Here is a 24,921-nt window from a genome sequence, read left to right as displayed (position 1 = left end):
GGGTGAGATGATTCTCTAGGGTATTTTCCAACTTTACATCCTGTGATCTAAGGAACGCTTCCTATGGAACTCAAAACCCTGACTTCTTTGGACAATTGAGCTTACACCATCTTGTGACATCCTCTTGTTTTATATTGTTTAAAATTCCATGTATTAGTTATCTTTGCCAGCGAAGCCATTGTTTCCAGGACATAATCAGTGACCAAGTCCTGGCAGCTTTATTTACCTTTCTAGTGTCTCCTGTAGCCATCCACTACTTTCAACCTCTCCATCATCACCCTTGCTCAGGCCCTCGTTACCTTCTGCCTACCCATGTGTGTGTGTGTGTGTGTGGTGGTGGTAATAGAGTTAGAGAGTCATATTTTTTAGTGTTGGAAGCAATCTTAGAGATCTTATGGTCCAACCTTCTCATTTTACAGATTGGGAAACTGAGTCTCAGAGAAGGGAGATAACAGCCATGGTGACATAACTCAGTAGTGTCAGAGCCAGGACTACAACTCCAACACCTAATTCAATTCTTTCCACTCTACCATGGCTGCCTATGGTCTCTCTCCACCCTCCCCTCCCCTTTCCCCGGAACAATCCATCCTGCAGATTAATCTTTCCAAGGCCTAACTCTGATCATTATATCCCCTTGCTCAAAAGCTGTCAGTGTCTCCCCCTTGCTTAAAGAACAAAGCCCAAACTCTTAGTCTGGCATTCAAGGCTCTCCACAGTCTGACCTTGGCCTCATCTCACAATATTCCACATAATCTAAAATCCCCACCCTTTCCCAGTTTTGTGCATTTTCTCACGTCGAAGTCAGGATAGCGTAGTGGAAAGAATACTGGATTAGGAGTCCAGTTGGAGTTTCGGTTCTGATAGCTATGATTTACCATGGGTAAGTCACTTCCTCTCTCTGACAGTCTCTTAATCTGTAAAATGGGCATCACTGTCCTTGTAGTTTCTCACAGGGTTGATGTTCCTCATCCAAGAAAAGAGGAAACAGAGGAAAAGGGAACAAAGTTTAGGGAATATTTGGGGACCGGGCTGTTGACATTTTCTGTAAGGCAGAAGGTTAATGTGATTGGAAGAGCACTGATAAGCAGTCAGTACCACCATTTAATAGGCATGTGACCTGGGCACATCACTTCCCCTTGGATTTGCCATTTATGAAATGGGAATAATGATGTTGGTACTAAGGTTCTCACAGTGGTATAGTGGGGATTGGATGAGCTAATGGACATGAAAATACTTCGTAAACCATAAAGTAATGTATACGGTCAGTCAGTTGGCATTTATTAGGTACCGACTTTTGCTAAATGCTAAATACATGTCAGGAATTATTACTACTCTTAATAATAATCCCAGCTCTGCCCCAGATTCACTGCGTCAATCTGGGTAAGTCACAGCCTCCCTCTGGAACTGAATGAACACCTGTAAAATGCAGAGGTTGAACTGTATAATCACTAAGGTCATTGCCAGCTCTGACAGCTGTCATCCTATATTATCTTGGCTCTGATAGTCTTCACTTCTAAGCCCGGGCAGGAAGGGTTGTTCCCCTGGCCTGACAGGAGAGGAGTGAGAAAGTGAACTACCCATGTTTGATGGACACTGCACCTCCTGACTCCAGGCATTTTCATTGGCTGTCCCCTATGCCTGGAATGCTCCCCCCTCATCATCTTCACCTTCTGGCTCCCTTCAAGTCTCAGCTAAAATTTCACCTTTTTCAAGAAGCCTTTCATAATCCCCTTAAATGTTAGTGCCTTCCCTCTGTGATTATCTGCAATTTACCTTGTCTACCTCTTGTTTGTACATAATTGTGTTTGCCTGTTCTCTCCCCCATTAGACTGGCCTTTGCCTTTCTTTGTATCCGCAGTGCTTCTTATAATAGTAGATTCTTAATAAATGCTTGTTGGCTTGACTCACAATGTTTCTATGTGCTTCCCATGTTCTTAGGGCTTTGCAATTTATAAAGCCTATGTACTGTCTCACTGAATCCAGAGGGCCAGTGTTTGAATCCTACCCCTGCTACTTAACTAACTAGCTTGTGGCACATCTCTCTGGGCCTTAGTTTCCTCATCTGTAAAATGTGAGGATTGGAGGTGACATCTAAGGTGCCTTGCAATTCTAAATTAATGTTCCCATAAGGCCCATCCCCAGTGACTATAGATAATTGGAAGATTTTTTTTTGCAAAGTTAAACTAGTGAGATAAAAAAATGTGATGGGGGTCAGACCCACAATTTGAAGCCCAGACATCCGATATAGGTCACTGCACCTATGGGATCCAGAGACCTGGTCAGGCAGAGCCTGGGAGATTGGGAGGAGGGAAAGGAGGTAGGTGGGCAGATTTCATCTCATCTGTCTCTGGCTCTGCAACTGGCTCATCTGAGAACTGGCCTGCCAAGAGCCAGATGGGCACTTTAAGTTGGGGGAATTTCAGGAAACAAGTGAGAACCTGCAGAATAATTTTGTTGGTCTTCCACCGTTTGAGAAAAGAGACTGGAAAATGATTCTCCATAGTTCTCTCCTCTTCAATAATGTCTGAGGTTTTTGCTGCCATAGATCCTTTCTACTCCAAACCTCAGATGTGTGTTCTCTAGGTCTCCTCCTATTTGGGGAATTATTTCAAGGTAATTTCAGAGTTAGCTGTGTCATGATTCTGAGTCATAATCTGTTTCTGCCCTGGACTCATAGAACGGGCTGTGGAGGAGCCACTAGTACAGTTCCTACCTAAAGCAGGAATCCATATTATAACATCTCTGACAGGTGGACATCCATCCTCTTGAACACTTCTGGTAACAGGAAGCTCATCACCTCATGAGTCAGCTCCTGCTGCTTTTTCGTCAGCACTCATTGTTAGAAAGGTTTTCCCCCCACATCAAACCAAGATTTGTCTCCCTTCCTCTCCTCTCTTCAACTTTGATCCTAGCTCTGCGCTCCAGGGTCAGGCAGAATGAATTGAAAATTCCTCTTCCCCATGACAGCCTTTCAGACATTTGATCGTAGTATGTCCCCCACTTTCAATCTCCTATCTATCTAGTGAAACCCATCAAAAGCAGTTGCAAATGATTGACACAAATCCTCAAACTTGTACCATCCAGACTCAGCAGCACTGGGTGGTGAGAGAGTAGGTAGATTCTCTCACTTCTGTCTGGTACTTTATAGTTTACAGAGCTCTTTTCCATCTACTCTCTCAGTTGAGCCTCCAACAGGCCTGTGAGTCAAGGAGGCAGCCCGGGATCATCCCCATTTTACAGGTGAAGAAACCAAGACTCAGACTAAATGATCCCACAGGTCCAGGGGCAACACAGCAATTGAGCGGCCAAGCCAGGACCATAATTGAGGTAGGTTAATTTAAGTATATTTTCTTTTACATTGTACCCAGCTGTGAGCTGGTGATGTTTAGCCTGGAGAAGATAACTCAGTCGGGCATGGTAGCTGTCTTTGAGTATTTGTAAGACTGCCACGAGGAACTGGTGTCAGCTTTATTCTGCTTAGCCCCAGGGTAGAAGGTTTGGAGAAGTGGCTTCCAGGGGTGGGGAACTTGCGGCCTCGAGGGCACGTGTGGCCCTCTAGATCCTCAAATGAGGCCCTTTGAAACTTGAAGTTTGGATTCAGTCAAAGGGCCGCACTTGAGGACCTAGAGGGCCACATGTGGCCTCGAGGCTGCGGGTTTCCCACCCTTGTGACTCTATATAGGGAAAGTCTTGTGCATAATTAGAGATTTCAAAAAGCAGAATGGGCCCCGGTGGGAATGAGTTCCCTAACACTAAGGGTCCTTAGCCAGAAGCTGGATGACCACTCACCTGGGATATGGTTGCCAGGATTTCAGTTCAGGTAAGGATTCTGCCTAGGTCCAGGTCTGAGGTTCTATGATTCTGCCATCTCACTCTGCCGCTGGAGGCTGTAGGGTTGAGGCTTCTAAACAGAGTTGCCAAATATTGGTCCCTTCCCCCCTCAGTTAAGGAATCATCTAACACATTCATTTACAGGAACACGTACAGAAAGCAGTCGACCAAGTACCGAGTCCTTGCTGTCAGGGAACTCAATCTTTAGCAGCTGTTGCCTCAGTCTGTGTGGGGGGAAGGAGTCATTTCTCTACCTCAGAGATGAGGAAGCTAGGATATCCCAAGGGGTTAGGGCTTGTCTAGCCATCACAGGGTGATGATCACGTCATGGGTGTGAGCCCCGGGGAAAGAAAGGATCAGGATCCTGCCGCTGATCCCTTCTACATCATGGCAAGAACCTTAGGCAAGTTATGACCTTGGACAACTCACTTTCCCTCTCTAGGCCTCAGTTTCTTCACCTGCAAAATGGAGCTAGTCATATTTACAATACCCTCTCCCCCCACTTCCCCTATATAGAGTTGCCAGGTAGAATGTGTTTTATAAATCCTAAAGCATCAAATGCATGTTAACCATTATAAATTATTACTCATATCACCAACCAGGGCTGGGAGCACATTAGTCATATCACCAACCAAGGCTGGCCACTGCCCTCTGCTCCCATTTATCTGGGCATGTTGTCTGTAGGTAACATACCGTGTATGAGCCCCAGCAGGTCCAGGTAACTGAGCCAGGTTTATAGAATTTAGAACTAGGGAAAGCTGATACAGAGTGAAGTAAGCTGAACTGGGAGAACCATTTATATAGTAATAACAACATTGAAAAGATAAAAAACTTTGAACTCTGTTCAGTACAGTAACTCAGAGGAGTCAGTCATGAAGTGTCACATAACATTCCCAAGTACAACAGGCAGTCCTGAACCAGATGAAAATGTAATTGGGAAGTAGATAACAAAATAATAAAAAAACAGTAAAACATAATTATTAATATGTGGTTTTCAAGTCAAAATATGGCCCACAGGGATCCTTCCGTTTTGTTTAATGGTCCCCATTTCTATTTGCTTTTGAGGCCAATGCAGTAACCAGCCATGACTCCAGATGTCAGGTGATGAAACCAGCTCCCCACCTCTGATACAGAGGTGATGGATTTGAGATGCAGAATGAGACACACATTTCTGGGCATGGTCAGTGGGGGAATTTGTTTTGCTTGACCATGCTTATTTGTTACAAGGGTTTTGATTTTCTATTTTTTTTTCAATGTGTGGGTAGGTGGGGGGAAGAGGGAGAAAAAAATGCTTGTTAATTGTAAAAAATTTTAATGGGAACAAAAAAGAACTGGAGGAGAATTTCAAGATCAAACTTAATTTTCTTGATAGGGGAAACTGAGACCCAGAGACAGCCTGGAGAAGATAACTTGGGAGTCAGGAAGACCATTTTTCAAATCCCACCTGTGACACTTACCAACTCTGTGACCTTGGGCAATTCATTGTACCTCTCTGCCCCTAAACAGCTCTCTAAGCCTATAAATTTCAGGTGAGTTGCTGACCTGCAGTGGTAGGAGTTTTCACACCGGAACTACACTTTTGTGATAAAATCACAAATTTAAAAAAACTAAAAATGTCCAATTGCTGTTATGATTATTCCCTAATCAGTCCTGGTGCCCCTCTCTCCACTAACACAGCCTGGAACATTTTTAACAAGTCCATAATGCAGTTTTCCCATCCCTTCAAAGCTGTGGGGTACCTGCTGTTAAGAAGACGACAGCAAGGACTCGGTACTTGGTCAACTGCTTTCTGTATGTGTTCCTGTAAATGAAGGTGTTAGATGATTCCTTAACTGAGGGGGGAAGGGACCAATATTTGGTAACTCTATTTAGAAGCCTCAACCCTAGGGCCTCCAGCAGAAGAGTGAGATGGCAGAATCATAGAACCTCAGACCTGGACCTAGGCAGAATCCTTACCTGAATTGAAATCCTGGCAACAATATCCCCGGTGAGTGGTCATCCAGCTTCTGGCTAAGGACCCTTAGTGTCTCTGTCTGAAAATGATTTGCTCAACGTCACATAGGCTGTGAATAGCCCAGGTCCTCTGACTCCATCCAAATCTAGCCTTCTTTTCTACTGCGCCTTGCCTCCTCTGAAATAGAGACAAGGTTGTTTTACATCAGCTGGGCACCAGCTCTCAAAGAAGGGTGAGCTGCTGGTCAGAACCCAGAGAGACAAAAATAACTGGAAGCAAAGAGAGGGATTCAGAGAGACACAGTTAGAAAGCAAGGCTATCAGTAGTACCGGATGGGGGAGAACAAAGCCACAAGGCAGCAGCAGGTACCCCACAGCTTTGAAGGGATGGGAAAACTGCATTATGGACTTGTTAAAAATGTTCCAGGCTGTGTTAGTGGAGAGAGGGGCACCAGGACTGATTAGGGAATAATCATAACAGCAATTGGACATTTTTAGTTTTTTTAAATTTGTGATTTTATCAGTGTAGTTCTGGTGTGAAAACTCCTACCACTGCAGGTCAGTAACTCACCTGAAATTTATAGGCTTAGAGATCTGTTTAGGGGCAGAGAGGTACAATGAATTGCCCAAGGTCACAGAGTTGGTAAGTGTCACAGGTGGGATTTGAAAAATGGTCTTCCTGACTCCCAAGTCCAGCATTGTTTTGGTTTTTTTTTTTGGGGGGGGGGGAGGATATACTATGAATGTGAAGAAATGGTTTCCTAAGATTCAAACTTCTTTACCTGGGAGTCAAGGCCCTCTGCAGTCTGGCACCAGCACACCTTCCTGCTTTATCTTCTGTTTGTCCCCTCAGGTACCTCATGCTGTAGCCAAACTGGATGCCTTCCTGGTCACCTCCCAACCCTTTCCTCTGCCTGGCAGGGCCTTCCTTCTCTACCTGCTGAATCATTCCTTAGCCTTAAAAGCCCATCTCGAATGCCACTTCTTCCCTGAGGCTTTTCCCCTGCTCCCTCTGGTCTATAACAGCCTTCTCCTTCAGACCTCACATGGCCCTTTGTTGCCTTGTAATTCTTTAACACCCGTGTCTGGCAGCGTTCTGTATCCTAGTTATTTGTGTTCGTGTTTTATCCTCTTAATAGAATACAAGCTGCTTTGGGGCTGGGTTAATCTTTGTGTCTCTCCCAGCATTTAACATAGTTCTGGACACACTGGTGGTACTTTGTAAATGTTTGTGGCAACAACCACTGACAAAAAAGGGGTGGCATCAGGTGACCAAACGACAGGAGCCTTCTTGATTGACTCGAGGTATCCAGGGGGCTTCATTATTGGCTGACAGTTGGCTATCAAACAAATAAATGAACTCCATCCAGAGCACCTTGCTGTGGTTATGCCCAATCTCCTGGTAGAGGTAGATCAGTCAATTTTTGGGTCAAGGCCAGGGTGGAGTGAAGGATTATGTCTGAGGACAAGGCTATGTGAGCTGCCATGTGAGCCTGGAGAATTCTGGGAGGGTTAAAAACCTGGCCCAGGGTTTTTTTTTATTATTATTATTAATCTAGTAAGCTTGAAAGGAAGCTACCCAGTCAGTGGGGGGGGACTTCTTTTAAAAAAAAAAAGTTTTATTGTTGCTTTTTGCTTTTTAGACCAGAGTCTTTACCTTTCTTCCTTCCCCACAGAACTCCTCCTCCTCCTCCTTCTTCTTTTTCTTCTTCTTCTTTTTTTTTTTTTGGTGAGGCATAGGGGTTAAGTGACTTGCCCATGGTCACATAGCTACTTAGTGTCAAGTGTCTGAGGCCAGATTTGTGAACCCTTCTTTAAAACCAAAACAGAAAAACGTAAGCTAAGCCAGCCAAACAGCGACCACATTCCACCTCTGTAGCCTCCACCTTTTTACCGAGAAGAGGAGGCTAGGTTTCTTTGTCAGCTCTAGGACCATGACCGTTCATTATAATTGTTCATCAGAATTTGACGGCTTTTTAGTGTTATAATTTGCGTTATCGTAAGTATCATATAAATTGTTCTCTTGGTTCTGCTTTCCTCACTGCATCACTTCGTACATTCTTCCCGTGGTTCTCTAAATTCTCCATTTTCATGGTTTCTTACAGTACAGGAATATTCTATTACATTCATATACTATAATTTGTTTCAATTTTCCCCACTTCATGGGTGCCCATTTTATTTCCAGGTTTTGGTGTTTTTGGTTTTTTTTTTCCCCTAGTTGAGTATACACACCTTCCTTATCTTTCTTTGGATGAGCTCTCCCCCCAAGGTATAATTTCTGAAATTCTATTTTTCCTTTTATGAGTTGTAAATAAAGATCCTCACTTAACCTCAACATATCTCACCTGTGGTGCGAGATGGAGGTGACATGTTGGAAGCCATGGGCATCTGATGGTGATGGCATTTGCACATAGAGATCCTTGGCTCGTAGAAAGTTGAATTCGGGGCATCAGATAGTAGGGTTCCTCCTAGGAGAGGGAGCAGGTTTGGGAACTCAGAGTCATATGGAAGTTCCTGGCTGCAAGCTGGTGTTAAATATAGTGGAAAGAACACTGGACTTGGAGTCAGGGGATCTGGATTCACATCGTAACTTCAGCCTGCTACCTGTTTGACAATGGACAAGACCTTTGTCCACTTTCTACCTATTTTTGTTTTTTAAACAAAGGAGTTAGACCAAATGATCTCTAAGGTCCCTCCCAGCTTTGACTGTCTATATCCTAAGGGCCCTTCCAGCTCTGATATTCCATCTTCCAAGGTTTTTTCCATCTCTTGACATTATATTCTATGTTCTAAAATCTCTCTCAGCTCTGACATTCTTTGTTCTGTGTTCCAGAGTCCCTTATAGCTCTGATATTCTGTATGTAACTCTTAATACTAAGAGAATATATGATATAAATATTTTTTGGCCTCTCCTTTCTTCTGCAGTTTGGACCATGGGGAGTAGCAAAAGCAAACCCAAAGACCCCAGTCAACGACGCAGAAGCCTGGAACCCTCCGAGAGCGTCCTCCACAGTGGCTTCCCTGCCTCTCAGACTCCCAGCAAAGTGTCTGTGCCTGATGCCCACCGCACTCCCAACCCCCAGTTTGGCTCAGCACCTGAGTCAAAGCTTTTTGGGGGCCTCAACATGTCAGACACAGTCACCTCCCCTCAGCGTTCGGGGCCTTTGGCAGGTGAGAAGCTTACGTTTGGGTGCCTTTGGTCCTGGATTCCCTTGGGATTTAGGACTCTTAAGTTGAATCACCCAAAACTTGGTCATGGACTCATTGTCTCCCCTGAGAGTTTCTCTCATCTGGTCAGCTCCAGAAAAGGGGCCAAGAAAAGCCTTGTTGAAACTGAGAGGAAACAGTGAGTGAGAACTGGCTTTATGTGGAAGCACAATGATTTGAGAGATTTTAAGCCAGAGGACCTGGGATGGAGCCTTTGCCCTGCTTCGGTGTGACTCTAATCAAGTCATGCACATTCTCAGGACAGTGGTGTCCTCTTTGGTCAAAGGAGGGGGTGGGCTAGCTGGTCTCTAGGGTCCTTTCTGGCACTAATAATAATAACCAGCATTCATATATCATTTTAAGTGCTCCATAAATATTATATAATTTTATTCTCATAGCCCTGGAAGATAAGTGCTAGTATTATCTCCAGTTTGCAGGTGAGGAAACTGAGGCAGAAAGAGGTTAAGTGACTTGCTCAGGGTCACATGGCTAGGAAGTATCTGAGGCCAGATTTGAACTGAGGTCTTTTTGATTCCAGGCTTAGCACTCTATCCACTGCACCATCTTTTTTGTTGTTGTTCATTCATTGCAGTCACGTCCAACTCTTCATGACCCCATTTGGGGTTTTCTTGGCAAAGATACTGGACTGGTTTGCCATTTTCTTCTCCAGCTCATTTTTTCAGATGAGGAAACTGAGGCAAACGGGGTTAAGTGACTTGCCCAGGGTAACACAGCTAGTAAATGTCTGAGGCCAGATTTGAACTCAGGTCTTTCTGACTCCAGTTCCTGTACTCTATTTACTTTGCCACCTAGCCTTCCCACTCTGCCTTCTAAATCTTATGATTGCATGAGAAGAGCTGGGAAGAGTCCTTTGCCCTCATCTGTCTCCACAACCGTAATAGTGCATGAAATTCTGCCATTAGAAATTTCTTTCTTTGGATTTAGAATGTGTATCCTCATTGACTCCCCTATTTAAATGCAGCTGTCCTTGAGAGGGGGAGTAGTTGAAAGGAAACATTAGGGAGTGGCACATGGAATATGTTCCTGGGGAGATGGGGAGGGAAGGATAGAAGGCAGCAAGGTGAGAAAGTTTCCTATTGGGGTCCCTTTGCTGCCTCAGTCATGATTTTGCCTAAAACCAGTCTTGGGATCAAGGGATAGGAGCTATAAGTTATGGACCTTTGCCTCTTCCTGTCTCTCAGACCCTCTGGATGGTTCCTTCCTTAGGTCTTTTTGGGTACCCTGCCCCATCCGAAGGAGGAAAGGATGACAGCTCCCAGATTTCCATAGCCACCCTGGATCATGGTCTGTCTGCCAGTATTGATCCTGAGGCTGGTTTTAGGCAAAATCATGACTGAGGTAGCCTGTATGGATCAGGGTCAGAATTTAAACCTGGGTCTCCTGTCTCTAAGCACAGAACACTTTGCAATACCCCATGCTGCTTTTACAATCACTGGAGGATCCATGTGGTGTAGTGGAAGGAAGGATGTGGAGGCCAGAGATTTTGATTGGAGTCCCAGCTCTAACACTTAATAGCCATGAGAACCTGGGCAAGTCAGTTTATTTCTCTAAGGTTCAGTTTATTTGTTTTTGTTCTTTTGAAACATTTAGAAAAGAAGTCTGGAGCAGTGTATAGAAAACTGGCCTCAAAGTTTGGAAGATCTGGTTCAAATCCTGCCTCTGAAACCTATTGGCTGTGTGACCACTTAACCTCTCAGTGTCCCCAAAGGGGGTAGCTAAGTGGCACAGTGGATAGAGCTCTAGGCCTGGAGTCAGGAAGACCTGAGTTCAAATTTGGCCCCAGACACTTAGTAGCTGGGTGACCCTGGGCAAGTCACTTAACCCTGTTTGCCTCAGTTTCCTCATCTGTAAAATGAGCTGGAGAAGAAAATGGCAAACCACTCCGGTATCTTTGCCAAGAAAACCCCAAATGGGGTCGTGAAGAGTTGGACAGGATTGAACAAGAAGAACAACAAAGCCCCCAAGGGACTCTCTAAGACTTTCATGTGAGAACAAGTATTGATCTACATTGGTAAAAAGAGTTTACGCTCAGGAAGCTCCCTATACCAATGAAATCAGATGCCTGAACCAAAAAAAATAAATAAATTTAGTGAAATAATAAGTCATAAAACCCTGTTTCTTTGTGTCCCCCCCCTTTTTTTTTAAGGCAATTGGGGTTAAGTGACTTGCCCAGGGTCACACAGCTAGTAAGTGTCAAGTGGTTGATCTGAGGCTGGATTTGAACTCAGGTCCTCCTGACTTCAGTGCTGGTGCTCTATCCACTGCACCACCTAGCTGCCCCTGTGTCCCCTTTTGATTCCTGTATTATTTTTTTCAGATTAGTTACTATTATCTTTTCTGTATGCACGGTTCATGTATATATTGTTTTGACTCTGCTTTCTTTGCTTTTTATCACTTTGTAGTCTTCATTTTTGTCATTTTTAGGGGAGCCTGTTTCCTTTTCTGTAAAACGTAAAATCTCATTTTCACTACCTGCCTCCCAGGGTCATTTTGAGGAAAGCGCTTGGCATACTTTAAGGTAGCATAGAAATGGGAGCTCTTCTCCTTGGCAGAGCCTCTGCCCTTGGCCTTGATCCTCTTGTTTAGACTTTGAAAGGTTGTTTTGGTCTCTTTTGAACAGCCTCTTTCTGTGCCATATTGAGACTAGACTGGCCTTGGTTTGGGGCTCTGGTACCAGGAAGAGGTTCCTAGCTGGTGCTGCCTGAAAGGACGGCCCCTGACCCCAGCCTGAGATAGGAGTGGCTGCGTCCACTTAACCTGCAGCCCTTGACAGCCTTTCTGTTGTCTCTGCGGCAGGTGGGGTGACCACTTTCGTGGCCCTATATGACTACGAATCCCGCACTGAGACAGACCTGTCTTTCAAGAAAGGGGAACGCCTGCAGATAGTCAACAACACGTGAGTGTCTCCTCTTACTCCCCTCCAGCTGCTCTGAGTGCCCCAGGGAGGGGAGGTTCAGGGTCCACCTGGAATCCCCCATGTCAGGAAGTAGCCCCAGTGAATCCAAGCTTAGCCCTTGTTTCTCTTTCCTCTGGGGCTCTACACCTGATTGTTATGTGGGGAGGGGATTTTTTTTTTGTCTAGGTTGGGATTTTAGGGCATCAGAAACTTTGGGTGTGGCTTGTTCATGGGTTGCCTCAGTTTCCTCATCTGTAAAATGAGCTGGAGAAGGAAATGGCAAACCGCTTTAGGATCTTTGCTGAGAAAACCCCAGATGCTCAGGCTGTTGCCCTAGACCACTCTGGACTTGGTTCCCATGTGCCCTAACGAGGAGGTATAGCTGATGAAGGACCCTGGAGAATCCGGGGTTGGCATGGGAAGCATGGATGTCAGTGATCTAGCATTGTCTCAGCCTTGGTGAAAGGGGTGGCCCCTGTCGAAGAGGTCAGGCCTAATTGGGACTGCAGACTGAGCTAGGGCGTAGGTACAGGAGCCACAGAGGGCAGAGGAGGGAGGTGACAGGGCCCAGGCCCAGGCCCAGGCTCAGGGAAAGGTTATTTTCTAACCATCTTTAATGTGATTCCTCTCTATTTCCCGATCTCTCCCCTACGTGGAAAAGGAGCTTTGAAGCTGTGCTTGCCCTGGCTAGATATACTCCTTCCTAGGAGCTGGTTCTGGCCAACGAGAAGCCTCTGGTATTCAACAACATGATTCTCTGAAGTTGCCCTGACTATGCCCACTCACCTGGGATGGAGGGCCCAAATGTCTCAGCCCAGAGTGAGGAGGGCTTGGCGCCAAAGGGCCACTAGAAAATCCAGTCCCTGAGCCTGAAGAAAGGGTCCTGGGCGGGCTGAGGAAGGGAATTGGACTTTGAGCCTTAGCCGGGCAGACTTAAGGGGACCTTGCTTCCTGGGAGCCATCCTCTGCTCTAAGTGACCCACTTTGCTTCCCAACAGCTTCTAACCCTCCACAGTGCTGATCTCAAGCCCTTTCTGTCTCTTTCTCCTCTCCTTTGCTACATGCTTGCGCTTAGGAGAAAAGTGGATGTCAGGTGTGTACCTTGCTCTTTTCTCATCTCGGTTGGGGGTGGCCAGCTGGCCTGTGGGGGAGGCAATTGGTGCTTCTGCTAGTGGCGTTTGATGCTTTGGGGCGGCCCCTGCTGGAGCCCAACTGTTCTTGTGTTTGCATGTGCTTATCTTGCTACATCCAGTTCTGGCTTTCCTTCATCCAGAGCAACTAACTCCCTCCTATTTTTTTTTTTTGCCTGGGCTTGCCCAACTGTCTCTTTATCTTCTCATCCTTTCTCTTCTTCCTTTATCTCCTTTTTCTCCTCTCCCATCCACTGTGACTCAAGCTGCTTGCATGCATTCTCAGTATAAGTGTCAGCCAGCCCTGGGTAGGAGAGTACCAGGGGGGCAGTGACTGCCACATTTCCTTGTATAAACCTATCCCAGCTCTTTAGTCTGTGAATTCTAGATTTTGCAAGTGGCCTAGTCTGTGAGCTTCATTTCACTTCAGCTCCCAGGTGCTACCCAGGGCCTAGCTGAGATGGAAGCCTAGTGACATCCATCCATCGATCCATGCATCCATCCATGCATCCATGCATCCTTCTATCCATCCATCCATCCCTTATTAAACCTTTGCTTATCACCTACTATATGAAAGGCTCTGTAGATACTAAGATGAATAAGGCACAGTCCTTTCCCCCAAGGACCTTACAATCTATTTGAGGAGAGGGGGCGCATGTGCACGTATGTGCGTGCACACAAAAAATTAAGCAATGACAACAGGCAGTCTTCTAATTTCTGAGTGAAAGCCAATTTAGAAGCAAGGATGGTCAGGTGAAGTCTCCAGAGGAGGTGGGATTTCATCTGGTTCTTAGAAGGTGGTCAGAATTCCAAGGTTTTAAAGAGGTGGGGAGTTATTCTAAGCCTAGGAAAACAGTAGGACTGAGGACATAAAGGTGAGAATGTGTAAGAAATGTTTAAAGGGCATTTTGGAGATGGACCTGGTGGGATAGAAGGTTTTTGTAGGGAAGTAGTGGGGGGGTGAGGCTGGAGAAGTAGTCTGGGGGCTAGATTTTGGAGGACCAGAGGCCAGATTCGGTAATGGTTTGGGTTTTATCGTACAGATAATAGGGAGTCATAAAAGGTTTGGAGAGGGGAGGGACATGATCAAAGTTAAGGAAGATGACTGACAGCATATAGAGTCTCCATAATACTTTGAGCTAGAAAGGATCTGAGAGTTCATCTAATCTAACCTCATATTAAAGAGGAGGAAACTGTGGCCTAGAAAAATGAAGTGGCTTTCTCAAGGTCACTAGGTAGTAAAGTAATAAGTGGCAGAGGCATGATTTGGATCCAAGTTCACTGACTCCAAAACCATTTCTCTTTCCTGCATGTAGGCCTGAGGACAGAGTGTGCAGGTGGGTCATGACTCTAGTCCAACCGATGAAATTGAGAAGGTCCTGTAATGCTGGAGGGAGGAGGCAGAGACCAACTGGCAACAGTTAGACCTCCTTATCCCCCCTTGGAATGCTAGAGGCAGAAAGGAAAGAAGGAGAAGGGAAGAAGAAAGAAAGGAGGGAAGGAAGGGAGGAAGGAAGGAAGGGAGGAAGGAAGGAAGGAAGGAAGAAAGAAGGGGAAGGAGGGAGAAAGGAAGGAAGGAAAAAGAGAAGGGAAGGAGGAAGGAAAAAAAGGAAGGAAGGATTGGAGGGAGGGGGAAAGAAAGAAAAGAAAGGGAGGGAAGAAGGAAGGAAGAAGGGAAGGAACGCTAGAATAGTGTACTAAATCTAATGTGATAAAGTTTAATAGGAATAAATGTCAAGTTCTGCATGTTAATCAACTGTACGAGCACTGGATGGGGTAAGCACGATTAGATAATGATTTCTGTGAAAAATATTTGATGGTTTTGGGTGACTGCAGGCTCAGCATGAGCTAGCAACATGGTGGTCAAGATACTGAGGCTGTATTAATATATATATATATAGGGAGAGAGAGAGAGAGATAGGTTTACATATCTCTGTATCTATCTAGATACATCTATCTACAAATAGATCTCTCTCTCTCTCTCTTACTCTCTCACTTTCTCTCGCTTTCTCGCTGTCTTGCTCTCTCAGCCAGAACAAGGGAGATGAGAGGGTCTAAGCAGGATAGGCCCCAGGGGCACTCTCTGGAGTGATGGGTTCTAAGCACCTCCCTCTAGGAATGACGTTGACCAGCTGGAGTGTGTACTGAGGCTGGAAGAGGGGGTAGCCAGGAGACTGGAGAACATGACTTGTGAGGATCAGTGAAAAGAACCAGGGATACTCACTCTAGAGAAGAGAAGACTGAGGAAGGACCTGAGAGCTGTTTTCAGGTATTTGAAAGACCATCATATGGAAGAGGGATTCAACTTTTTTCTGCTTGGGCCCCGGTGGCTGAAGTAGGAACAAGAGGAAGATTCAGGGAGGTAGATTTTCACTTGATTAGAAGGAAAAAATTCTGAACCATCATAGATGTCCAGAAGTAGAATAGACTGCTTTGAGAAGTAGTGACTCCCCCATTTCAGGAACTCTTTGGGCAGAAACTAGATGACTACTTGTTGGGAATGTTCTAGAGAGGATTTCTGCTTAGGAACACATTGGATGAGAAACCTTCTGAGATTGCTTCTGGCTCTACGGTTCTGTGATTCTAATGGCACCTCAGCCTTCAATTCTTCCTGGCCATATCCTCCCTCAGTAGTGATCTCCATGGTTTTTCCCAAGGACATTTCTGTGTAGCCCATATCCACTCCTACCCCCAACATTCCCCTGCTTTGACTCCTATGTGGCTTCAGACTCCGGGCCACTTTAAGTCATCCTCACAGAAGCTCTAGCTGATCACAAAAGACAGGCTTCTTGGAATTCACAAGACAGTGGGGAGCTTGCCACTTTTCCCACCCTTGCTGTTTGTGATTCCCAACTTTGGTTACGGTCACTTTTAGCCAGTTTCAAAGCTGCCTCTATTCTTTCCTCTATCTCTCTACCTCTATCTCTCTTTCTCCATCTCACCTCTACTCCTCCTCAGCCTTCCTTGCAGCTGTTGTCAAAGTTTTGCAGGCCCAGGTTGCTAATGGAAAATATAAAGTGACTGAATACAAGGAAAATACAATAGAGTCCTGTGGAACCAACTTTGCCTCAGGCATCCCATTGGGTGAGAGGCGCTGAGTGTCTAGATGGGGATGCTCCATGACCCAGTTGTTGAACTGGGCTTTGAGTTTTACAGAACTCAAGTCCCTAGGATATAATCAGCCCTGGCTTAGTAGATAAAAGTTGGTTATGCAGGTAGGCACTGGAGCCTGTATTATAAAATCCAAATCCTCCTTTCTTCAATGGCAAGGAGAACTGTTAAAGAAATAAGAGATATAGGGAACCATAAAAAAAAACCATATGTCTCTCAAGACATAACAGGATATTAGAGTTACAGGTTACCCTCAACATGAACATAGACTAGACAGTCACCTGTGTGGTACTCAAAAGCTTCTCCTGTCCCCAAATATTTCCCCCACCTATAGGTCCCAGTGTCTAAAAGTCTAACACTAATGGAATTTGCATCAATTACTTTAGGCTAAGTATTGTCCCTTGTAAAATCCTTTCTCAAAAAGTCAGATTTCCTTTGGGAAGAGCAGCACATTCAAGGCCCTGAGCCCTTCTCTGGGTAAGCATCAGAACTATTATTAGCAATTTGAGTATTGAGGGCAAATAACACAAGACACACCCTCACATAAAATTTGTAATCCACCATATTAAAAAAAAGTATATATAAATGTAAAAGGTAATTAAAACAAATTCAGTTGGGTAGGAGGAGGAATTAGTTACTACAGTGGTTTGTATTCTGCGGAAAGAATGCATATATTAAGTTTTTGCTCCTTCTTAATTTTGGTGTCCTGGGGCAAAATTCCAGTCTTACCACCTTAGTTATGGCTCTGGCCAAGAATCTAAGTCTAGTGACTTAGATAATTGCTAACTTAAGAAGATAAATTGCTAACTTAATCATTTTGCACCAACCAGCCCTTCAAGAAAGCAGAGACTTGGGGCAAGGCTATAGGTTGGGGTAAAGGTGGGGGCTCCTCCAAAATGTTAGGCCTCTGGGGTTTCTCCTTGATTTTCTTTGGGGTTATCTACTCTAGGTCTGACTGAGTCCAGGCTAGGTCCCCAGGAGTTGGGGCTCCCCATTGTGCTTGAAGAGACCTAGAAGCATGTCTGTGTGGCCTTATGATATCTGGTTGGGCCTTGCTTTGCTTTAAGCATTTGTGTTTCAGCATTTTAGGGCCCTATGACCCTGCAGTCCTCCTGCCTATAGAACTTAATCCCCTTCACTGACAGACTCCTTTCTGTTCCTTGCTCCCATAGCCTTCGTATCTCACAGCTGGAGCTGGACAGTCTGCCTAGCTTCCTTCTTCCTCCTATGTCACCAACAGACACATTTTCTCTCAGTTTCCAGTCTTTGAATCACAATGCCAGGAATAAGCTCTTTGGGGCTTTCCTATTCTTGTAAGCCCCTTATGGAAGGCCTCTAAGACCCAGGCTTGGCACACAGTCGCTGCTGGCCTAGCAGCTGTTTGGATTGGGTTTGTACCAGCCAAATGAATCAGAACTAGGCCACCCCAAAAGTTACTTGTTAGAATCATCAACCCTGATGTCCAACTCCAATTGTTCATTGGCAAGCATGAGTTACACCATCTGATTGTTAGCTTTTCAGGCTAAAATGATTCATCTATTCATGGCCTGGCCTTTATGTAACTGAAGATAGTGCTTCTGACCCACTATGAGGAGTGTCTACTGGTTTGGCCTCAGAATGAAGAAGGGGGATCAGTAGAGAGCCATCCATACTCCTTGCCTGCTACTTCTTTTTGACCACAGATCTACATGGATGAAATTACTGGTTGAGGTTAGGGGTACAGCCTAGGTGAGACCAGTGCTAATTGGCCTGCCAAGGACCTGTGACTTCAACATCAGTAACATTATACTATAAAGTGACAGTGGCTAACATGGGTTGACCATGTAAAATCTGCCTGACTTTCCCCCCTGCTGTGGATACAGCCTGTAGGACCCTCCATCTAGTGCAAATAACATGCTTTAGGATTGACTCTGGGTGGATTGAAGAATACCCCTTGTGTCTTTAGTTCTTTTCTTTAGGCCGCTCACAGAATCTTATAGGAACATTCTTCTACGATACCCTTAAACATGTCCCTATAAACATAGGGCAAGTGAAACCTAGAGAAAAATAGTTGGTGTTCCTTTGACTGGAAACCATCCACCAACCTAGGACTCCTGGCCTTTTGGCCCAGGGAGCTCAGAATCACATATCTGACGAAGTAGAAGCCCTAAGAGCTCCATTTATTCTACATTCATATTTTTTGGGGGTGGGGGGTGAGGCAGTTGGGGTTAAGTGACTTGCCCAGGGTCACACAGCTAGTAAGTGTCAAGTGTCTGAAGTTGGATTTGAACTCAGGTCCTCCTGACTCCAGGGCTGGTGCTCTATCCACTTCACCACCTAGCTGCCTGAGCTCCATTTATTCTAGCAAAATAGTCATTGATTAGATAATGAGTTCTTCACCTGGGGTCCTTGAAGGCAATAAAAAATTCTGCCTTTATTTTCACTAACCTTGAAGTGAAATTTAGCATTTCTTTCAATTATTTAATAAACATTATTCTGAGAAGTGGTCCATAGGTCTTATCAGACTGCTAACAAGGCCCATGACACAGGAAAGGATAAAAACTTCTGGATTAGAACCTGAGTTTCTGGTTAGGAATTGCTTTTAGTACATTCTTTGGAATTAGAATAGAATTTGTGAGCTAGTGGATTATTGAGTCTCTAGCACTCTCATTTTAAGTTAGGCCCCCAGAGGGGAAGTGATTCACCCAAGAATGCCCGGTGAATCAGTAGCAGAAGCAGGGCTGGGAACTCTGGTCTTTTGACTCCTAGCCTAGGGATCTTTCTGCCACCCCACACTGCTTCAATGGTGGTGGGTCTTTACCCTTTGAAGGTAGATTTTGTATATGTAAACAGCTAAGTATAATGAATAAGGCAGCCTCTCCCATCAGATAATGCCATTTATTACTTAAAACAAAGTGTGGTTATGAAGTGGAGACTGGTTTTGTGTGCCTCATCACAAGATCATCGTACTAGAATAAACCTTTTTTGTATTCCAGTCCAACCCTTTGGTTGTACAGATGATAAAACAGAGACTCAGTGAGGTTGGAGGATTTGCCAAAGTTTCCACAGTCAATAAGTGGGATTTGAACCCAAGTTCAAAGCCTCTTAGCCCAAGTTCGGCACTCTTCAGGCCACCACATGGCTCCAAACACCATTTCTCATGGAAATAAATGTTCAGCCTCCTGAGGGGACAGCCCTCCCTCAAGTGGACAAACTCTGGTGGGTAAATGTTGAAAAATGTCTCACTATTCTGTAGCATTACCTCAGACACTTGACAGCCTGGCCTTGGGCAGAGCCAACTTCCTGTATTAGAATTTCCCAGGCCTGGGCTCAGCAAGCACAGAAATCTCACACCTGGATATATTTCCTTGCCCAGGCCTGGCCAGGCTAAATCATACCGGATTGGTGAGTCTGAATACAGGTATGCTCCCCTTTGTGACCTCCACCCCTTCCCCTATCAGACTGATACAGGCATTCCCTCCCTCCACCCCCATCCCCCATCCTTGGTATTCTAAAAATGCCTAGAAGCTGACTCACTGGGGGCCAAGTAAAAGGGAGGTCTTAAATTCCAAGCTGAGAGGCCCAGTGTCGCAGACCGGCTCAGACTAGACTCTTGTCCATCATTCCATTTGGGAGGGGCTGAGCTGGACAGATCTGCTTCCTAGCATTTATGCTCTTTCCTTGCCCCAGTTTGCCTTGATTTGAGACCAGTCAGCTGGTGAGAGCATGCATCCTTCATGTTGTAAGCTCTACTATCTGCATACATGTTTGTTTCTCCCTAGTAGAATGTAAGCTCCTTGAGGTCAGGCAATGTTTTACTTTTGTCTTTGTGTTCCCAGCATCTAGCACCATGCCCGGGTATGTAGTAGGTGCTTAAAAAAAATGCTTATTGAATTGAATCGAATCTCTTTCTTCCTCTCATCTCTAGGCCTCATGTATTCCATATAAAAATGGGAATGGTAACATTGCCCCCACCCTGTTTCATAGGGATTTAGTGACAGTTATAACTCATTCATATATATGTATATATATGAATGTATATATGTGTATATAGGTATACACACATATGTATATATGTATATACTTATATATGTATATACATATACATGTGTGTGTATATATGCATATGTGTATGTGTATATGTATATCTATAATCTATATATACATCTGTATATAGATATCTAATACTGGAGCAAAATCCTACTTCAGATATCCTTGGGATACTAGATGTTCATGGTATTTGTGGTATAGGAGTACTGACTAGGACCTAAGAGATCTGAATTTTAATTCCAATATTACTAGTTTGTATGACCTTGGACAAGTCATTTCCCTTTTCTAGGCCTCTTTTTCCTTTTTTTTGCCTTCCCCACCTCAGAGGTGAGTTGTGGGAATCAAAGAGAAATGAAAGTGCCTTTTATATCTTAAAACTGTGTACTCTTGATTTCATAAAAAATTTAGAGCTAAAAGGGCTTGTGGACCACAGAATTCCAGAGCTGGGAGATCTATAGAGTTTCAGAGGCAGAAAAGGCCTCAGAAACCATCTGGTCTGACCCCCAGAACCCAGAGAGGACAAAATTGAGAGGTGAGGGGAAGTGACTTGTCCAAGGACACCTCAGTCATTTCTTCATCTATGTCCTGATCCCAACCTTCCCTCCCACCTCCCCACAGAGCAAGCTGAGCCCCTGCACCTCCAGATCCTTTCTCCCATTCTCTCCTTTCCTTCCTGATGCCCTGCCCATGTTTCTTTCGGTTGCTTCTGCTGTGTGCTGGCATCTGGCAGATGATGAAGCTTTGGGCTGTTTCTCTTTCAGTTCCCTCCCTTTTGCTATCCTATCATCATCATTCTGCTTCTTTTCTTTTTCTGTTCTTCCTTTTTTTTCTTCCTCCTGCTCCCCTGTTGTCTATCGGGATTCCCTGTGCTCCAGCCAGACCTGGTTCACATTCAGATGGCTCCAAAGGTATTTCTCTCCTCCCCCTCCCACCCCCATTCTGGGGAACTGCCTTCCAAGGGCGCCTGGCTGGGGCTGGGGCTGGGGCTGGGGCTAGGGCCGGGACCTGGGCTGGGGCTGGGTCTGGGACATGGCACCAGGCAAAGAGTAGCAGCTGAATTTGCTGGGTAAACTAGTAACTGAACAGTTAATTCATGTCATCGATGGGTGGCCATTCATTTAATGAAGGAGAGGTCTCTGCCCAAGTAGCCATGATGCCCCCTGGGGAAGAGGGGGGCAGGCCTATAGTGATAAATCACAGCTTCTGAGTCAGGGTACAGGACAAGGTGAGGGTGGTGGCTGGGTTTGGAAAGCCAGGATCACAGGCATCTTCTTGTTTTTATAATTTCTTTCCTTCCCAGGGTATTGTGATATAGTGGATACAGTACTGGGCAGGGAGTCAGGAAGGCCTGGGTTCAAATCCTGCTCCAGATACTAGCAATGTGACCATGGTCAAGTCACTTGACCTCAGTAAGCCTCAGTTTCATCATCTGTAAAGTCAGAATTATAATAGCAACTACCTAACAAGTCTCTGTGAGGTACAACTGAAATCATATATGTAAAGCATTTTGTAAGCCTTAAAATACTATGTAAATATGAGTTATTATTACTATTGTTATTGGGTAATCCTAAGGCTCCAGAGAGTTGAGGTTGTCAGACCTCCACTTCTCATCTTCCTATTTTCCTGGTATCTGTACTCCAAGACTCTTCTCCTCTCCCATCCCTTCAAAGGGTGTGTGTGTGTGTTTGCTTGTGATGTGTGTGCAAATGCCCTTCCAGGTGGGAATTTCCCAAATTCCCTGCCAGAGAGCTAGTAAGAAGCCTCTCTTCCAGGAGATGGCCAATTATGCCTGAGTCTGGGTCCTGTCCCTAGAGGATGATGGTATCTGGAAAGGGGGTGGGGTTAACTTATAACCTGAAGAACCCTCCAAGTGTCCTGACTTAGGCTTACACCAACCTCCCTTGTTCAAGCAGCGTGGAGAACTCAGGATATTTGGGATCTGGCGAAGGCGCCAATAAAACTGCTGTGGAAGAGCCAAGATTAGGAGTCACGCCCCAGGCATTTGAATCCCAACTCCACCACTGACTTGCTTTGTGACCCCAAGCAAGCAATTTCCCCTTTCTTGGCTTCAGTGTCTTCCTCTATAAAACGAGGGTCTGTACTGACTGCGATGGCCTCTGAGTAGGGTCTTAGCTCCATCCCCTGCTGATGGCTTCTTATGAAGCACCCAGCTTCCCGCAGCCAAGGAGCTGCTGTACCTTCCTCTGTAATAGTCACATCCTGCCTTCTCCTTTCTGGACCCAGGCAACCACCATGCATCCCACTGGGAATGAGGACTGGCCGCTAGGGCTTCCATTTAGACGGTTATGCAGCCCCTGCCTCTTTCAGGTGGATGAAGCAAAGCAAGACAGGCCTGGTTTCTCCTGATGTTTAGGGCAGAGGGCCCAGACCAGACCATACCTTGGTCATCTCCCTGGCTTTCAGGATAACTTTATCTAATAGATCCTGGCTGGACCCAGAGCCCGGAGCAGCTGCATGTTGTGTTTCCTAATAGCCGTGTGACCACAGGCAAGTTTCTTTTCTCTCTCAGCTGCCATTTTCTTCTCTGTAAAGTGGGGAATGGAGGGCTTGACTTTCCTTGCAGTTCTGCCATTCTATGCTCCTGTCGGCCGGAGGGCAGCACTTTGGGGCCCAGAGAGAGTTCAGCATCACTCCGAGAGCTTCCTGGACCTCCTTACTGACAGCTCCCCTTCTCCTTTCCTTCCCTTACTTCAGAGAGGGAGACTGGTGGCTGGCCCACTCACTCACCACTGGGCAGACTGGCTACATCCCCAGCAACTACGTAGCCCCATCTGATTCTATCCAGGCTGAGGAGTAAGTAGCAGCCTTGCCACCCCCTCCCTCCCCACTCCACCCCTCTCAGTGGGGAAAGCTTCCCAATTGCAGCCCTGCTCCCTGTGCCTCCTCCTGTCCTTGCTTGGCTCACTGGGCCTGTTCAGAGGAGGAGTGTTTGCCTTTCTAACTCAAGAGGGCATTTTGATGTTAGAGAAAAGAGCAGCGGCCTAAGAATCAAAGACCTGATTTCAAGTCTCACTCCTACTGATTTTTCAAGCTGTGTGATTCTGGGAAAGTCACTTCCCTCAGTTTCAGTTTGGTCATCTGTGAAAAGGGAGATGATACTATCTACCTCACTGGGCTGTGGCAATTGAAACTTTGGGTAAAGCATAAAACCCTATAGAAATGAGATCGATTTGTAACTAATTCGCTGCTCATCTCCACCAGGTCCTTAGGAAAAGAAACTCACTGGCATCAAATAAGGCAAGACTGCCTTTTCTGGAGGGCAGTGCTAGATATGGAATCAGAGGGCATGGGTCTGAATCCCTGCCTTGCTGCTTCCTGCCCAAAGAACCTTGGTCAAACCATCTGAACCTCAATTTCTCCATGTTTAAAATGGGAATGGGTGGGTGAGATTGTACTAGAGACCACCTCTAAAGACTCTCTGTGGCCCTACATCCTAGCATCCTTTCAATGATGCTGGAGAGGGCTGACACAAATTTGGCTCCCCCCCCCTTTTTTTAATTAAATTTGATTTTTTTTTATCAGCAAAAATCAGCAGTCTCTCTCTCCCTCTCTCTACCTTTTTCCCCCTCCCATCCCAAATTAAGGTGGTACTTTGGCAAGATCACCCGTCGAGAGTCTGAGCGGCTGCTGCTTAATTCGGAGAATCCCCGAGGCACATTTCTGGTCCGGGAAAGTGAGACCACCAAAGGTATCCATTCCTTCCACTCCCTGCCCCTGGATCCTTGGACTAAAAGGGCACTGTAGGGAGGGCCTCAGCTTGGGATGGAGTCTTTAGAAACAACTTCTACCTAAATAAGCACCACCCATGTTAATCTAAAGGGTCCTTGGGCTTGGGTTCTAGTACCCTAGGTTTGAGTCCCTGCTCTATCTCTGATTCACTCTGTGATTTGGAGCAAGTCATTGGACTTCACTGGGCTTCAGGGTTTTTTGTCTGTTAAATAGAAATAATACTTGCCCAACTTACCTCTCAGGTAAGAATTAAAGGACAGAAATGTAGAGTTGGAAGGGACCTTAATGGCCATTTAGTCCAGCCTCTTTGTCAAAGGAATCCTCCCTGGAACATACCAGAAAAGTCTCTGCTTAAAGACTTCAAGAAGGAGGAACCTCCATTCCTCTTTTAGATAGCAGAACGTCTGGTGTCTGGTTGTTAGGAAGTTTCTCGTGCTATCCACTTCACTTTCTTTGCAGTTCTTACCCTTGCTCCTTTTGGTTTGGCTTTCTGAGACCATATAGAAGAAGTCTCACCCTCTTCCACACTCCAAATACTGAAACAGGTTCAGCTGGGTGTTCCTCAAGTCTTTTCCAAGCTAAAACTCCCCAGCTCCTCATGGAGCATGGACTCAAGACACTTTACTATCCCAGTGGCTGCCCCTTCCCTGGATGCTTTCCAGCTTAGCCACATCCTCCCTGCCCAATGCCTCCCAGAACTGGACGAAGCATTTCAGTTATAGGCTGTCCAGGGCAGAGCCGAGCAGGCCTATCACCTCCTTATTCCTTAGGCTTCTCATCATGAGGCGCAGCAGTGCATTAGCTTTTCTTAGTGGCCACTCCACATGCCCAGTCGCCTCATGTGGAGCTTGCAGGCCTCCTAAACCTTCTGCTCTTTTTCAACTCTGCTTTCCTCACATTGTCCTTGTGAAGTCAGTTTTAAAAGTAGATAACTTTACATTTATCCCTTTTAAATTTCATCTTAGTAGATTCAGCTCAATGTTCTAGACCAGG

At 45.5% G+C, this 24,921-nt stretch overlaps 1 protein-coding gene across 4 annotated transcripts in view; it reads left to right on the top strand.

The window, feature by feature from the left end:
- SRC (SRC proto-oncogene, non-receptor tyrosine kinase) overlaps positions 1-24,921 on the top strand; it is an 84,053-nt gene that overhangs the window by 40,123 nt on the left and 19,009 nt on the right. For all 4 annotated transcript variants that reach the window (XM_027867112.1, XM_027867113.1, XM_027867111.1 and 1 more), the window contains 5 exons: positions 3,181-3,327; positions 8,710-8,955; positions 11,809-11,908; positions 22,894-22,992; positions 23,784-23,887. In XM_027867112.1, the coding sequence (XP_027722913.1) occupies positions 8,718-8,955; positions 11,809-11,908; positions 22,894-22,992; positions 23,784-23,887 (541 nt within the window). In that variant the 5' untranslated portion in view covers positions 3,181-3,327; positions 8,710-8,717. The remainder of the gene's footprint in view (positions 1-3,180; positions 3,328-8,709; positions 8,956-11,808; positions 11,909-22,893; positions 22,993-23,783; positions 23,888-24,921) is intronic.

The sequence above is a fragment of the Vombatus ursinus genome, unplaced genomic scaffold (genome assembly GCF_900497805.2).
Source record: "Vombatus ursinus unplaced genomic scaffold, bare-nosed wombat genome assembly UNPS02014785.1, whole genome shotgun sequence".
NCBI classification, from domain to species: Eukaryota; Metazoa; Chordata; class Mammalia; order Diprotodontia; family Vombatidae; genus Vombatus; species Vombatus ursinus.
Note: the sequence above shows the minus strand (reverse complement) of the source record. Positions and strands in the feature narration are given on the sequence as shown.